Consider the following 16637-nt stretch of genomic DNA (forward strand, 5'->3'; position numbering starts at 1 on the left):
TTCAAAATTCCATACTTGAGTGCGTGAAAATCCACGCCAATTAATACATGCTAATGTCAAGGGCCAAGGTCAAGGTCGAGTAAAAGGTCGAGAAATAGCTGCCGCGACGGAGGTCTACGCCCTATTGAGTGCCCCTCCAGTTCTTAAATAGTTAAAGAGATTCCAAATATTTTTGTATCAAATTCTACCAGTCATAATCTTCATATTAAAGTGTAATTTAAAAACTCAATGTAGTCCTGAAGAAGGGTAGCAAAGTGATCCGAAACACGTGTCGAATCCAAATAATAAATGGAGAAAAGTCAATGCATTTCTGCTGTTATCCTGAAAACTATCTGCAGGACATTCGTCCAGAGAGAAACTATCCTCGATTTTTGGACGCCACTAAGATATTGTCTATTTACCCAAATACACACAAACACACACACACACACTATATATATATATATATATATATATATATATATATATATATATGATGGTTTAGCATCATCAACTTTATCAATCAATGAGTTTAAAATTATATGCAGCTTTATCATAATTATAATTGTGAAATATATCTATATGAATAAAACCGAAATAAATATGAAAAAAATCAATGTAAATTCCATTCAAATATAGAGCATGAAAAGATACAAATAAAGATTTTAGAAAGAGTTATCTATTTAAATCGTATAAAATACGCTTGAAAAATTATTAATAAGTATTCTTGCTGAGTGGAAACAACAAGATACATCAAATTTGAACACTTATTAGAAGCAAGTCAATCTTCAGTTACTGAAGATATATTCGATGATTTAAAATATCTTGAAACAGAAAATTCGTATTTCGGTTTAATAAAACAATTTTCATCAAGTCAATTTCCAATCAGCTTTTGATTCACTTTCGCGATAAACTGGATTGCTGGAAAAGAAGAGCCAGGGGGTGGGGGCAGATGGCCTGTGAAGGGCAAGTTTTTACGTGAATAAGGATGAACTGGATCTGATCATTGGAGATTGGGGAAGGCTTAGCTGGGGGGAGGGGGATGGCAGCCAAGAGGGCGAAGGGCACCAGTCCCTTATAAAAGCGTTGCAGAGACGATGGATCATCACATTCAGTTCGACTCCTTCAGACAACGATGACGACCAAAGTAAGTTCTCTCGTTGCCTCGGTTTCACGAACTCTTAATTCCTTATTTAATTCTCGACAGTTTTTACCCAGCATTGATTAATTACAGAGCTAATAATAAGGACGAAATTATCAAAAACATACTATTAATTTTCTTTCAAATAATTAAATGCATGTTTTTGTTTCAATACTTAAAGTTAATTTTCATACTTTTATATGGTCCAAAATTAATTGGAAACTAAATTTTTACTCAGATATGTCAATATCACAAAAAATAGTCATCAATTATTTCCATGAAAAATCAGAGAAAAATCAGGCTAACATAATTCTAATAAAATAAGAAATTTATTTAAATTGCAACCATAGAAATTTAATTAATTTAGAAAAGATTCAACTATTTACCAACTTCAGAACGACTTTCTGTTTTCGGATAATGATAAACACGGAACCTTTCCAGACGATGGTGTTGTGCGCCTTCCTGGCAGTTGTAATACCCAACGGAGTTCTTTCTGACCCAGCAAGATTGTACCAACCTCCTGCAGTAGGAGGATCCGGGTCTTCTGCAGGAGCTTTTGGGGCTTCCTCTGGTGCACAAGGAGGAGGATTTGGAGGTTCCTCTCTGGGAGGACTTGGGGGATCTGTCAGCAGTGGTTTCGGTGGTGGTGTAAGTGGAGGATTTGGAGGTTCTTCAGGTAGTTCCTCAGGTGGTTTTGGAGCTTCAGGATCTGGTTTTGGAGGTTCCTCGGGATCTGGTGCTTCTGCTTTTGGAGGTTCTCCCACTGCTGGATTTGGTGGATCTTCTTCAGGAGGTTTCAGTGGATCTACTGGATCCTTCGGTGTATCTCGCCCTACCGGATCCTCAGCAGGAGGCTTTGGAGGATCCCGCCCTTCTGGAGCTTCTCCCAGTTACCAAGGTCCCTCTGCACCAGTCATTCCTATTCTTGTCGATGACCGTGATGGTCCACATGGCGATGGTTCTTACACCTTCAACTTTGAAACTGCCAATGGAATCAGCAGACAAGAACAAGGATACCCACAAGGTGAAACTGGAGCTGTGGCGCAGCAGGGTGCATGGTCGTAAGTATGAACATATTCTATACCAAATGAAAAACTACTTAAAAGTTAGAAAAAATTTGAGAAAAATATAAATATTCTATTGTTTATAAAACTATGTTATGCTTTTAGTTATAATTATCATACTTATCCACCCTTGCCATTTCAGATTCACATTCCCTGATGGCACACCAGCTAACTTCCAGTTTGTCGCCGATGGAGATGGTTACCGTGTAGAGTCACCCCTTCTGCCAACGCCTCCTCCTCTTCCACCTCATGCAATTGCTCAGATTGAAAAGGCAGCTCTAGAAGACGCTGCTGCCAATGCTGCTGGAAACAGGGGAACTTATGGTGCAAGTTCCCAATCTGGATCTGGTTCTCAGTTTTCTGGAACTGGATCTCAGTTCTCTGGATCTGGATCTCAGTTCTCTGATACTGGATTGGGATCCCAAACATCTGGCGGTGGTTTTGGATCTCAATCCTCTGGTGCTGGATTTGGATCCCAATCATCTGGTGCTGGATTTGGCTCTGGGGCTGGATTTGGTTCTGGGGCTGGATTTGGATCCCAATCATCTGGTGCTGGATTTGGATCCCAATCATCTAGTGCTGGATTTGGATCTCAATCATCTGGTGCTGGATTTGGATCCCAATCATCTGGTGCTGGATTTGGATCTCAATCATCTGGAGCTGGATTTGGAACCCAATCATCTGGTGCTGGTTTTGGATCTGGGGCTGGATTTGGATCTCAATCATCTGGCGCTGGATTTGGTTCTCAATCATCTGGCTCTGGATTTGGATCTCAATCATCTGGTGCTGGATTTGGCTCTGGGGCTGGATTTGGATCAAGTTCAGTTCCACAAACTCCAAGCAGAACCTATGGCTTACCTTGAACACACCAGTGAAATTTTCAGTGCAGCCCACCTGATGTGCAATGTATTTGCTTCATTATAATTCTGTATCTTTATAACTCATCTGAACTTTATATTCTTTTCCATAGCTTACAAAATTTGCAAGCTGATATTTGAGAGTTTTTGGAGTGTTGAACCTTTCTAAAAACTTAGAAATTCTTTCCTGATTGTACAATGGCACCAAATTTCATTATCATCACCATGTTGGTAAATCCAATGTCTACCTAATCTCAGTAATCTCAGATGAAATATTCACATGATGTGTATCTAGTTAAATATTGTCATTACATGTCTATGAAGATTTCTTGTGAGTGAATTATTGTCAAAATAACTCACTGGATCAGTGGTCCCAAGACCTTTCCAATAATCTTATTACTTCAACATTCACTTAAGCATTTGGGCTGTTATTGTACTCATGCAAGTCAACAAAAATACGCTTAATAGTTGCTAGTTAATGTTAATGATGAAATATAGTTTTCTATTACAAATTCTCTTTACCTATCCTATCATGACAAATACTACATAAAATATCAATTAAAATGGGAAAAAAATCCGATGAAAAATGGTATGAATTTCATAGATCAAAATCTTTTTTTTATATAGGTAGACTCCAATTGAGATGCTTCTAAGGGAAAATAATTAGTGGGAGAATCTTTCTTAACCTTCTGGACCTTAAAAGGCTATTTCAGTGTTCATCAATAAAAAAATATTTCTAATAATACTTCATTTATAATAATATTTTTTCTCTAGTATGACCAAATTTATAAAATAATACATTTCCATTCATGGTCAAGCTAATAGTATAATGGTCATAGGATCTACAACTTAAATATTGAGTAAAAAACTGAATAATCAGTTGACCTTAAATGAATATGAAAAATGGGTATATTGTTTGTTTCAAAATCGCGGGTAGTATGTACTGCAATAAAAAGAGCTTACAATATATGTAAATGTATATATATATATATGTATATATATATATATATATATATATATATATATATATATATATATATATATGTATTATTCTAGAAGTTTATTCCAAATTATATTTGTTGGGTTGTAAATACAGTTCATATGATCCCATTTCCAATCCCACCAGTTCCATACCCTAACAAAGAGCAAAGTTCCACCGTTGCAAAACGATCAGCATCGTTTCTCTAGGACTGTTGTTACTAGTCCAAGCAGCCTAAATTACGGTCCTTTCTTGACTTCGAGAAAAGTCTAGACTCGTAAACCACGTTGGTTCCCCATTCAAATCCCCTTTGGGTGGTGCTACATCACATGAAAACTTGTGGTCTCGCTGCTCCAACAAGTTCTCTGCCATAAATAGCTTATGTACTTCCCAATAGGGTACCAAACCAGGCACACATTTTATACACAGTACATAATCCATTGTTTGGTAGCTTCATTAAAGTCCTATAGGTCTTGATCTGTATATATGGGTCCTAGTTGACAATCTCGAAGTATATACTCCATGGTTTGCATTGGATGGTCACATGGGGACTCGCTGGTGGGATTAAGTCCCCACTCATAGGTGTTGCTCCCAGTGTTGCCTACTCTGGTTCTTGCTCTGTTCAATATTACCCCGTCTTTTCTATGAAGGTTCATTCCACTAGGAAGTTAATCATTTGGACTTTGGAAGGCATCATTAGGTGGGCAATGATCCCATTCCATTTACTCTCCAAGCGTGTGGTTTACCGACTGCTCAAGATCTGAACTACCAATGGTCATGACTAATTCTGGACTATCAAGTAATAATAATAATAATAATAATAATAATAATAATAATAATAATAATAATCATAATAGTAATCATACAGTCTCCTTACTGAGCCACTGTGACCAAAAAGGGAATATCTCGTGTAATTTTCTCAACTGCATTTCTGTGTGTTTGGAGGAGTGTCCTTAGAGATGTGTGGTAGTGTGATTCCCAACAATCTGTAGAGTACTGGCACAGATGCCAGTTTTAAGGTGCCAGTTCTTACGTGGCATGACTAGTTTAGCTCAGGATCTATTATGTCAGCGTGGAATGATCTAGCCCGCGTTGCTGAGAAATAGTATAGATCAGCGATAGAGCTGTTGTTCTCAGTGTTTTGGAATCTAATTCCTAGTTAGGGTTGGCGATTTTGCCCAAGAGATTGTTTCTTGTACCAACTTTTGATGTGATTTTCCTTAGGTGTTCTTTTAAAGAAAGAGTTCCGTTTAATGTGATTTCTAGGACATATATTCTATGGACTCGAGCGATGATTGCCAAATAATCAGCTCTTTCATTTCATTGCACATTAATCAAAGAGATGTAAAATAGATAAAATTACCTCACGTTGGATACTGCTCATGTAGTTAAAAAAAAAGATCTACTTATACATATAAGATTTAGCATCGAGATGGTATTTTTGGTGCTGATTTACACATTTTGAGAGGCACAGCAATATTTACTCAACTGACAAAACTCTGTAGACAATTCCAACAGTATAAGACTCAGAATTTTAAAACAGTTTTCTGGTGTCTTTAAGTTAGAGCAAGATTTTTTACCACTCTAACACCATTTTCTGCTATAAGAGATCACAGCTATAACGAATAGTCATCTCTAATTGATCAGATTTTCCAATTTTTTCTTTCCTTTCTTGACAGATATGGATTTCTCATTTGTTTATAAACAAGATGAGATGGGAGCTGAATAATTTATCTGGTATAAAAAATAACAGATGTATAGGTTAGTTTCTTAAAAATAGAAAAACGATTATTGTCATTTTTACTCCATATGGTAAAAATACCAAACAATTATGTAATGTGAAATGACCCAGCACGGGCAAGAACATATACAGTATAAATGGATCACGTTTGGTAGGCCAGTGGATTGCTCCTGACATACAGCTTACCAATCCACCCATTTGCTAAAGGCTGCCAGCATCTGTTAAGGTCAGTAAAAGAATGTAGGGATAAGAAAATCGCCAATAAAGACTTAGGAAATATAGGATTTTACCCTTCTATAGGTATAAAGCAAAAATACATGCATGTATGGATGCTTCCTTACTTAAAACAGAGTTCTACGAAATTATAAGTTGTAAGAATACAATAACAAAGGAAACCTTTAGAGTAGTAGTAGGTTAGCCAGGGTACCAGCCGCCCGTTGAGATACTACGCTAGACTGGCCAGACAGTACTACATCGGATCTTTCCCTCTGGTTACGGTTCTTTTCCTTTGCCTACACAGACTCCGAATAGTCTGGCCTATTCTTTACATATTCTCCCCTGTCCTCGTACACTTGACAACAGTAGGATTACCAAACAATTCTTTTCCACCAAAAGGGTTAACTACTACACTGTAATTATTCAGTGGCTACTTTCCTCTTGGTAAGGGTAGAAGAAGAGACTCTCTAGCTATGGTATGCAGCTTTTCTAGAAGAAGGACACTCCAAAATCAAACCATTGTTCTCTAGTCTTGGGTAGTGCAATAGCCTCTGTTTCATGGTGTTCCACTGTCTTGGGTTAGAGTTCTCTTGCTTGAGGGTACACGCAGGCACACCGTTCTACCTAATTTCTCTTCCTCTTGTTTTGTTATAGTTTTTATAGTTTATATAGGAAATATTTATTTCAACATTATTGCTGTTCTTAAAATATTTTATTATTCCTTGTTCCCTTTCCTCACAGGGCTATTTTCCTTGCTGGAGCTCCTGGGCGTATAGCAGCCTGCTTTTCCAACTAGGGTTGTAGTTTAGCATTTAATAGTAATAATAAAACAATAGAATAGTTAATTCTATGTTAACCATGAACAATTCTATATGAAGCAAAAAGGGCACGTTACTTCATTATTCCTAAGAACAACGAATTTGGGAATAATACAGAAGGTAATCAACTCTCCTTCCTCATGAAGGGAAAGGTCTAGGTACCTTTTCCATCAGTCCATTATACCTCATTCTTGTTTTGACCTTTCTGGGGTCAGATCAACTGAAACACTTACTTAATAATAGGTTCATTATTTCTTATATATCATTTATTTATTTCATTATTTCCTTTCTTCACTTGGCATTTTTCCCTGTTGGAGCCCTTGGGCTTATAGCATCTTGTTTTTCCAATTAGGTTTGTAGCTTAGCTAGTAATAATAATAACAACAACAATAATAATAATAATAATAATAATAATAATAATAATAATAATAATAATAATAACACTAAGACATTCCAGAAATAACATTCCCAGTGATACCATGAAACATTCCATTTGACTGACAACGCCATTCCATAATCTTCCTTTCGTAAGGACAGATATTCCTAAAAAAGAGATTAATCTTAAGGCCTTTTATACTATAACCACTAATCAGTATACAAAAAGGATATAAATCATTGTATAACCTAGAGACCTTTTATACTATAACCACTAATCCGTATAGAGTGACGGAGGATATAAATCATTGTATAACCTAGAGACCTTTTATACTACAACCGCTAATCCGTATAGACGAAGGATATAAATCATTGTATAACCTAGAGACCTTTTATACTACAACCGCTAATCCGTATAGACGAAGGATATAAATCACTGTATAACCTAGAGACCTTTTATACTACAACCACTAATCTGTATAGACGAAGGATATAAGTCATTGTATAACCTACAGACCTTTTATACTACAACCGCTAATCCGTATAGACGAAGGATATAAATCACTGTATAACCTAGAGACCTTTTATACTACAACCACTAATCCATAGAGACGAAGGATATAGATCACTGTATAACCTAGAGACCTTTTATACTACAACCACTAATCCGTACAGGCGAAGGATATAAATCATTGTATAACCTAGACACCTTTTATACTATAAATACTAATCCGTACAGGCGAAGGATATAAATCATTGTATAACCTAGAGACCTTTTATACTATAACCACTAATCCGTATAGACGAGGGATATAAATCATTGTATAACCTAGAGACCTTTTATACTATAACCACTAATCCGTATAGACGAGGGATATAAATCACTGTATAACCTAGAGTCAGATCATCCTACTTCTCAAAAGTTGTCTGTCAAAAAAGATGGTTCTAAAATCTTGGATCATCAATCTAGTTGGAAATCTATATCTATCAAGAGGCCAAAAGGAAATCTGACTTCAAACTAGATAAGTTAATTTTATGACTTATTCAGCAAAGGATAGTTACCCAAAGTACGAACTACCAAGGTGTATGATACTTAATGATGGAAATACATCATTAATCAACACTAATAAATCTAAACAAGTTAGATTCATTAATAAAATGTCTTACTTTACCGCCAACAACTTAATTATTCAATTAGCTCACAATAATGTGTTTACTATAATATAATCATAATTGTAAATATATTTACAAGAAAAAAAAACTAAATCAAATTTGAAAGAAAATCAGAGGAAGAATTTCCTTAAAATATGTAACATAAAAAGGTTTTAGAAAAAGTCATCCATATAAAATTGCCCCAAAAATACGTTTAAAAAATTAATAATAAGTATTCTTGCTGAGTGGAAACAACAAAATACATCAAATTTGAACTATTAACCTTATTAAGAAGCAAGTCAATCTTCAGATACTGAAGATATGTTTGATATATTAAATTACTTTGAAACAGAAAAGTCGTCATTCGGTTTAATGAAAGAAATTTCATCCAGTCTATTTCCAATCAGCTTTTGATTCACTTTCGCGATAAACTGGATTGCTGGAAAAGAAGAGGCGCAGGGAAGGGGGGAGGGGGAGGGGGGAGATGGCCCGTGAAGGGCAAGTTTTTACGTGAATAAGGATGAACTGGATCTGAGCATTACGGGTGGTGATGGGGGCTTAGCTGGGGGGGGGGGGGGGGAGATGGCAGTCTAAGAGGGCGAAGGGCACCAGTCCCTTATAAAAGCGTTGCAGAGACGATGGATCATCACATTCAGTTCGACTCCTTCAGACAACGATGACGACCAAAGTAAGTTCTCTCGTTGACTCGGTTTCAAGAACTCTTAATTTCTTATTTGATTCTCGACAGTTTTACCTTTCATTGATCACTTATATAACTAAGAATAAGGACTAAATTATCTGAAAGATACTATTAACTTGAACTATTCAGTCACATTTTTATTGTTAATTTCAACTTAAACACCAAAGAAGCAAATGGAAATGATAGTTAACTGTAACTAATTTCCTTTAAAATACACCATTTCCGTTTCAATACTAAAGCTAATTTTCATACTTCAATACCGTCCAAAATGAATTGGAAACTAAATTGTTCCTCATACATATTAACATCATAAAACATTATGCACCCATTCTTTGCAAAAAGAGAAGCAAAAGAAAAATCACACAAACATATATCTAATGACACTAAATTTTAATTAAATCGATATCCTATAAATCTAATTCATTCACAAATATTTCAATTATTTACTAACTTCAGAACGACTTTCTATTTCCGGATAATGATAAACTTGAAATCTTTCCAGACGGTGGTGTTGTGCGCCTTCCTGGCAGTTGTAATACCTAGCAGAGTTCTTTCTGACCCAGCAAGATTGTACGAACCTCCTGCAGTAGGTGGATCCGGGTTTTCTGCGGGAGCTTTTGGGGCCTCCTCTGGTGCACATGGAGGAGGAGCAAGTGGAGGATTTAATGGTTTATCTGGAGGAGGATTTGGAGGTTCCTCTCAGGGAGGACTTGGAGGATCTGTCAGCAGTGGTTTCGGTGGTGGTGTAAGTGGAGGATTTGGAGGTTCTTCAGGAAGTTCCTCAGGTGGTTTTGGAGCTTCAGGATCTGGTTTAGGAGGTTCCTCAGGATTAGGTGCTTCTGCTTTTGGAGGTTCGTCCACAGCTGGTTTTGGTGGATCTCCTTCAGGAGGTTTCAGTGGATCTACTGGATCCTTCGGTGTATCTCGCCCTACCGGATCCTCAGCAGGAGACTTTGGAGGATCCCGCCCTTCTGGGGCTTCTCCCAGTTACCAAGGTCCCTCTGCACCAGTGATTCCTATTCTTGTCGATGACCGCGATGGTCCCCATGCCGATGGTTCTTACACCTTCAACTTTGAAACTGGTAATGGAATCAGCAGACAAGAACAAGGATACCCACAAGGTGAAACTGGAGCTGTGGCGCAGCAGGGTGCATGGTCGTAAGTATGAACATATTCTATCTCAAATCAAAAAATACTTATAAGTTGAAGAAAATTTGTCAAAAATCTGAATATAATTTGTTTATAAAACCATGAATGCTTTTAGTTATAATTATCATTCTTATCCACCTTTGCATTTTCAGATTCACATTCCCTGATGGCACTCCAGCTAACTTCCAGTTTATCGCCGATGGAGATGGTTACCGTGTAGAGTCACCCCTTCTACCAACGCCTCCTCCTCTTCCACCTCATGCAATTGCTCAGATTGAAAAGGCGGCTCTAGAAGACGCTGCTGCCAATGCTGCTGGAAACAGGGGAACTTATGGTGGAAGTTCTCAAGCTGGATCTGGTTCTCAGTTCTCTGGTACTGGATTTGGATCCCAATCATCTGGTGCTGGTTTTGGATCTCAGTCATCTGGTGCTGGATTTGGCTCTGGGGCTGGATTTGGTTCTGGGGCTGGATTCGGATCCCAATCATCTGGTGCTGGATTTGGTTCTGGGGCTGGATTTGGATCTCAATCATCTGGTGCTGGATTTGGATCCCAATCATCTGGTGCTGGATTTGGATCCCAATCATCTGGTGCTGGATTTGGATCCCAATCATCTGGTGCTGGATTTGGATCCCAATCATCTGGTGCTGGATTTGGCTCTCAGTTTACTGGATCTGTATCAAGTTCAGTTCCACAAACTCCAAGCAGAACCTATGGCTTACCTTGAACACACCAGTGAAATTTTCAGTGCAGCCCACCTGATGTGCAATGTATTTACTTCATTATAATTCTGTATCTTTATAACTCATCTGAACTTTATATTCTTTTCCATAGCTTACAAAATTTGCAAGCTGTTATTTGAGAGTTTTTGGAGTGTTGAACCTTTCTAAAAACTTAGAAATTCTTTCCTGATTGTACAATGGCAGCCATGTTTATTAATGTCAGCATGTTGGTAAATTCAATGTCTACCTAATCTCAGTAATCTCAGATGAAATATTCACATGATGTGTATCTAGTTGAATATTGTGATTACATGTCTATGAAGATTTCTTGTGAGTGAATTATTGTCAAAATAACTCACTGGATCAGAGGTACAAAGACCTTTCCAATAATCTTTTTACTTCAACATTCACTTAGGCATTTGGGCTGTTATTGTATTCATGCAAGTCAACAAAAATACGCTTAATAGTTGATAGTTACTGTTAATGATGAAATATAATTTTCTACTACAAATTCTGTTTACCTATCCTATCATGATAACTACTACATTAAATATCAATTACATTTAGAAAAAAGTCCGTTGAACAATGGTATGAATTCCATAAATCTATTTATATATAAGTAGAATTAAATAGAGATACTTCAAAGGGAAAATTATTGGTGGGAGAATCTTTCTTAACATTCTGGACCATAAAAGGCCATTGAAGTGTTCATCCATAAAAAAAATGTTTCTAATAATACTTCATTTATAAAAAATATTTTTTTTTCTAATATTAGCAAATTTATGAAATAATACATGTCCATTCATGGTCAAGCTAATACTATAATGGTCATAGGATCTACTACCTAAATATTGAGTATAAAACTGAATAATCTGTTGCCCTTAAATAAATATGAATATAGAGATAGGTTTACTCTGTTTATTCAGTTCTGATAAGAATAAATACGGAATATGGGTATATTGTTTGTTTCAAAATAGTGGGTAGTACGTACAGCAATAAAAAAGAGAATTATGTACACAAAAGAGCTTACAATATATAGGTGTATATACATACATATATATATATATATATATATATATATATATATATATATATATATATATATATATATATATTATTCTAGAAGTTTATTTCAAAATATATTTCATGGGTTGTAAATAAAGTTCATATGATCCCATTTCCAATTCCACCAGCTCTTTACTCTAACGAAGTGTGCAGTTCCACCATTGCAAAACGATCAGCAACTGTCGTCATTAGTCCAAGCAGCCTAAACTGAGATCCTTTCTTTACCCCCAAGGAAAGTCTAGACTTGCAAACTACGTTGGTTCCCCATCCAAATCCCCTTCAGGTGGCGCTACATCACATGAAAACTTGTGGTCTCGTTGCTCCAGCAATCTCTCTGCTATAAATAGCTTATGTACTTCCAAATAGGGTACCACACCATGCACACATTTTATACACAGGCCATAGTCCATTGTTTGGTAGCTTCATTAAAGTCCTGTAGGTCTTAATCTGTAAAGATGGGCCCCAGTTAACAATCTCGAAGTATATACTCCATGGTTTGCATTGGATGGCTACATGGGGACTCACCGGTGGGATAAAGTCCCCATTTTTAGGTGTTGCTCCCAGTCTTGCCTACTCTGGTTCTTGCTCTGTTTAATATTACCCAGTCTTTTCTAGGAAGGTTCATTCCACTTGGAAGTTTTTCTTTTGGGCTTTGGATGGCATCATTAGGTGGGCAATGATCCCATTCCATTCACTTTCCGAGTATGTGGTTTGCCGACTGCTCAAGATCTGAACTACCAATGGTCATGACGCTAATTCTGGACTACAGTCTTCTTACTGAGTCATTGTGACTAAAGAGGGAATATCTCATGTAATTTTCTCATTTATATTTCTGTGCATTTAGAAGAGAGTGTCTACGGACGTGTCATGGTGCAATTCCAGCTAAACTGTAGAATGCTGCCAAAGGTGTTGGTTTTAATGTACCAGATATCATGTGGCAAGACTTTGTTGGCTTAGGATCTATTATGTGAGCGGGGAATGATCTAGCCCATGGCGCTAAGAAGTAGTATAGATCTCGGCTAGAGCTGTTGTTCTCAGTGTTTTGGGATCTAATTCCCTGTTGGAGTTGGCAAGTTTGCTCAAGAGATTATTTCTTGTACCAACTTTTGACTTGGACTTTCCTTACGTATTCTGTCCAAGAAATACTTCAGTATAATGTGACCTCTAGGTTATATATTCTATGGCCTCAAGATATGTTTGCTGAATAATCAGCTGTGTCATTTCATTGCTTTTCAATAAAAAAAAAAAACGTGAAATTAATCAAATTACCACACGTAGGGCCTACTGCTTATGTAGTCAGGAAAAACATCAACTTATACATAGATGATTTACCAAAGAGATGATATTTCTGGTGCTGATTTACACATTCTGAGCAGCACACCAAAATGTACTAAACTGACAATAATCTGTTGACAATTCCAACAGTACAGGACTCAGAATTTTGAAACACAGTCGTCTTAAAGTTAAGAGCAAGATTTCTCACCACTCTACCACCATTTTCTGCTATAAGAGATCACAGCTATAAAGAATCGTCATCTCTACTTGATCAGACTTTCCAATTTTTTATTTCCTTTCTTGACAGATATGGATTTCTCATTTGTTTATAAATAAAATGAGATGGGAGCTGAATAATTTATCTGGTATAAAAAATAACAGTTGTATAGATAGTTTCTAAACAATAGAAAAACGATTATTGTCATTTTTACTCTATATGAGAAATATACCAAACAATTTTATAATGTAAAATGACCCAGTATGGGCAAGAACCTTTACAGTATAAATAGCTCACGTTTGGTAGGCCAGTGGATTGCTCCTGACCTACAGCTTACCAATCCACCCATTTGCAAAAGGCTGCCAGCATCTGTTGGGGTCAGTAAAGGGATGTAGGGGTTACAAAATCACCAATAAAGACTTAGGATTTACAGGATTTTACTGTTCTATAAGTATAAGGCTAAAATATACATGTATGTATGGATGTCTAATTACTTATAACAGGGTTTTATGAAATTAAAGGAGCAGGAATACAATAACGAAGGAAGCCTTCAAAATATTAGTTAACTCTTGGTCAGCCATAAAAAATTTCTATATGAAGGAAAAATGGAACGTTACTTCATTCTTTATAAGAACAACCAATTTGGGAAAAATACAGAAGGTAATCAACTCTCATTCCTTATGAAGGGAAAGGTCAAGGTACCTTTTCCATCAGTAATTTTTAGCTTATTCTTTGATTGACCTTTCTGGGGTCAGACCCGCTGAAACACCTACTTAATAATAGGTTCATTATTTCTTTTATATCATTTATTTACTTCTTTATTTCCTTTCCTCACGGGGCTATTTTTCCCTGTTGGAGCCCTTGGGCTTATAGCATCTTGCTTTTCCAACTAAGTTTGTAGTTTAGCTAGTAATAATAATGATATTAATAATAATAATAATAATAAAACTACGACATTCCAGAAATAACATTCCCAGTGATACCATGAAACATTCCAATTGACTGACAACGCCATTCCAGAATCTTCCTTTCGTACGGACAGATATTCCTAAAAACAGATTAATCTTAGACCTTTAATACTAGGATCACTAGTCCCTATATACGAAGGATATAAATCATTGTATAACCTAGAGACCTTTGATACTATAACCGCTAATCCGTATAGACGAAGGATATAAATCATTGTATAACCTAGAGACCTTTTATACTATAACCGCTAATCCTTATAGACGAAGGATATAAATCATTGTATAACCTAGAGACCTTTTATACTATAACCGCTAATTTGTATAGACGAAGGATATAAATCATTGTATAACCTAGAGACCTTTGATACTATAACCGCTAATCCGTATAGACGAAGGATATAGATCATTGTATAACCTAGAGACCTTTTATACTATAACCGCTAATTTGTATAGACGAAGGATATAAATCATTGTATAACCTAGAGACCTTTTATACTATAACCGGTAATCCGTATAGACGAAGGATATAGATCATTGTATAACCTAGAGACCTTTGATACTATAACCGCTAATTTGTATAGACGAAGGATATAAATCATTGTATAACCTAGAGACCTTTTATACTATAACCGCTAATCCGTATAGACGAAGGATATAGATCATTGTATAACCTAGAGACCTTTTATACTATAACCGCTAATCCGTATAGACGAAGGATATAGATCATTGTATAACCTAGAGACCTTTTATACTATAACCGCTAATTTGTATAGAAGAAGGATATAAATCATTGTATAACCTAGAGACCTTTGATACTATAACCGCTAATTTGTATAGACGAAGGATATAAATCATTGTATAACCTAGAGACCTTTGATACTATAACCGCTAATTTGTATAGACGAAGGATATAGATCATTGTATAACCTAGAGACCTTTGATACTATAACCGCTAATTTGTATAGACGAAGGATATAGATCATTGTATAACCTAGAGACCTTTGATACTATAACCGCTAATTTGTATAGACGAAGGATATAAATCATTGTATAACCTAGAGACCTTTGATACTATAACCGCTAATCCGTATAGACGAAGGATATAGATCATTGTATAACCTAGAGACCTTTTATACTATAACCGCTAATTTGTATAGACGAAGGATATAAATCATTGTATAACCTAGAGACCTTTTATACTATACCCACTAATCCGTATAGACGAAGGATATAAACCATTGTATAACCTAGAGACCTTTTATACTATAACCACTAATCCGTATGTACGAAGGATATAAATCATTGTATAATCCGTATAGACGAAGGATATAAATCACTGTATATACTAGAGTCAGAAAATCCTTCTTCTCAAAAGTTGTCTGTCAAAAAAGATGGTTCTAAAATCTTGGATCATCAATCTAGTTGGAAATCTATATCTATCAAGAAGCCGTTGTTGTTGTTGTTGTTCTGTTGAAGATTGCCTGGCCCTTTTGGCCAGACACGGGCTTTTGCAATCTTGCAGCCCGTAGGTGTTTGGGTAGGATATATTGGGATAGGTAGTTGGGACTGTGGAAGCCAAAAGGAAATCTGACTTCAAACTAGATCAGTTAATTTTATGACTTATTCAGCAGAGGATAGTTACCCAAAGTACGAACTACCAAGGTGTCTGACCCTTAATGATAGAAATAATTAATTAATCATCAAACCTAATAAATCTGAAAAAGATATTCATTAATAAAATGTCTTACTTTACCACCAACAACTTAATTATTCAATTAGCTCACAATAATGAGTAACTATAATATAATCATAATTGTGAATATATTAACAAGAAAAAGAATTAAATCAAATTTGAAAGAAAATCAGTGGAAGAATTTCCTTAAAATATATAACATAAAAAGGTTTTAGAAAAAGTCACCCATATAAAATTGCCCCAAAAATACGTTTAAAAAATTAATAATAAGTATTCTTGCTGAGTGGAAACAACAAAATACATCAAATTTGATCACTTAACTTTATTAAGAAGCAAGTCAATCTTCAGATACTGAAGATATGTTTGATATATTAAATTACCTTGAAATAGAAAAGTCGTTATTCGGTTAAATGAAACAAATTTCATCCAGTCTATTTCCCATCAGCTTTTGATTCACTTTCGCGATAAACTGGATTACGGGAAAAGAAGAGCCAGGAGGGGGGGAGGGAAATGGCTTGTGAAGGGCA

General features: G+C 36.0%; 2 protein-coding genes across 2 annotated transcripts; both read left to right on the forward strand.

The window, feature by feature from the left end:
* The first annotated feature begins 1099 nt into the window (after positions 1–1099).
* LOC137635488 (pupal cuticle protein 36-like) lies at positions 1100–3494 on the forward strand. Its single transcript, XM_068367947.1, has 3 exons — positions 1100–1126; positions 1562–2181; positions 2327–3494. The coding sequence occupies exons 1-3, from the start codon at positions 1115–1117 to the stop codon at positions 3045–3047; spliced, it is 1353 nt and encodes a 450-aa protein (XP_068224048.1). The 5' UTR covers positions 1100–1114; the 3' UTR covers positions 3048–3494.
* A 5504-nt stretch (positions 3495–8998) lies between these two features.
* On the forward strand, positions 8999–11397 carry LOC137635492 (pupal cuticle protein 36-like). Its single transcript, XM_068367952.1, has 3 exons — positions 8999–9010; positions 9525–10180; positions 10324–11397. The coding sequence occupies exons 1-3, from the start codon at positions 8999–9001 to the stop codon at positions 10895–10897; spliced, it is 1242 nt and encodes a 413-aa protein (XP_068224053.1). The 3' UTR covers positions 10898–11397.
* The last annotated feature ends 5240 nt before the right edge of the window (positions 11398–16637 follow it).

This window comes from Palaemon carinicauda, unplaced genomic scaffold (genome assembly GCF_036898095.1).
Source record: "Palaemon carinicauda isolate YSFRI2023 unplaced genomic scaffold, ASM3689809v2 scaffold130, whole genome shotgun sequence".
NCBI classification, from domain to species: Eukaryota; Metazoa; Arthropoda; class Malacostraca; order Decapoda; family Palaemonidae; genus Palaemon; species Palaemon carinicauda.

Excerpts from the sequence above, each read along its gene's own strand:
- LOC137635492 (XM_068367952.1), top strand. Across the intron at positions 10,181-10,323 it reads GCGCAGCAGGGTGCATGGTC|ATTCACATTCCCTGATGGCA; the intron begins GTAAGTATGAAC and ends TTGCATTTTCAG.
- LOC137635488 (XM_068367947.1), top strand. Across the intron at positions 2,182-2,326 it reads GCGCAGCAGGGTGCATGGTC|ATTCACATTCCCTGATGGCA; the intron begins GTAAGTATGAAC and ends TTGCCATTTCAG.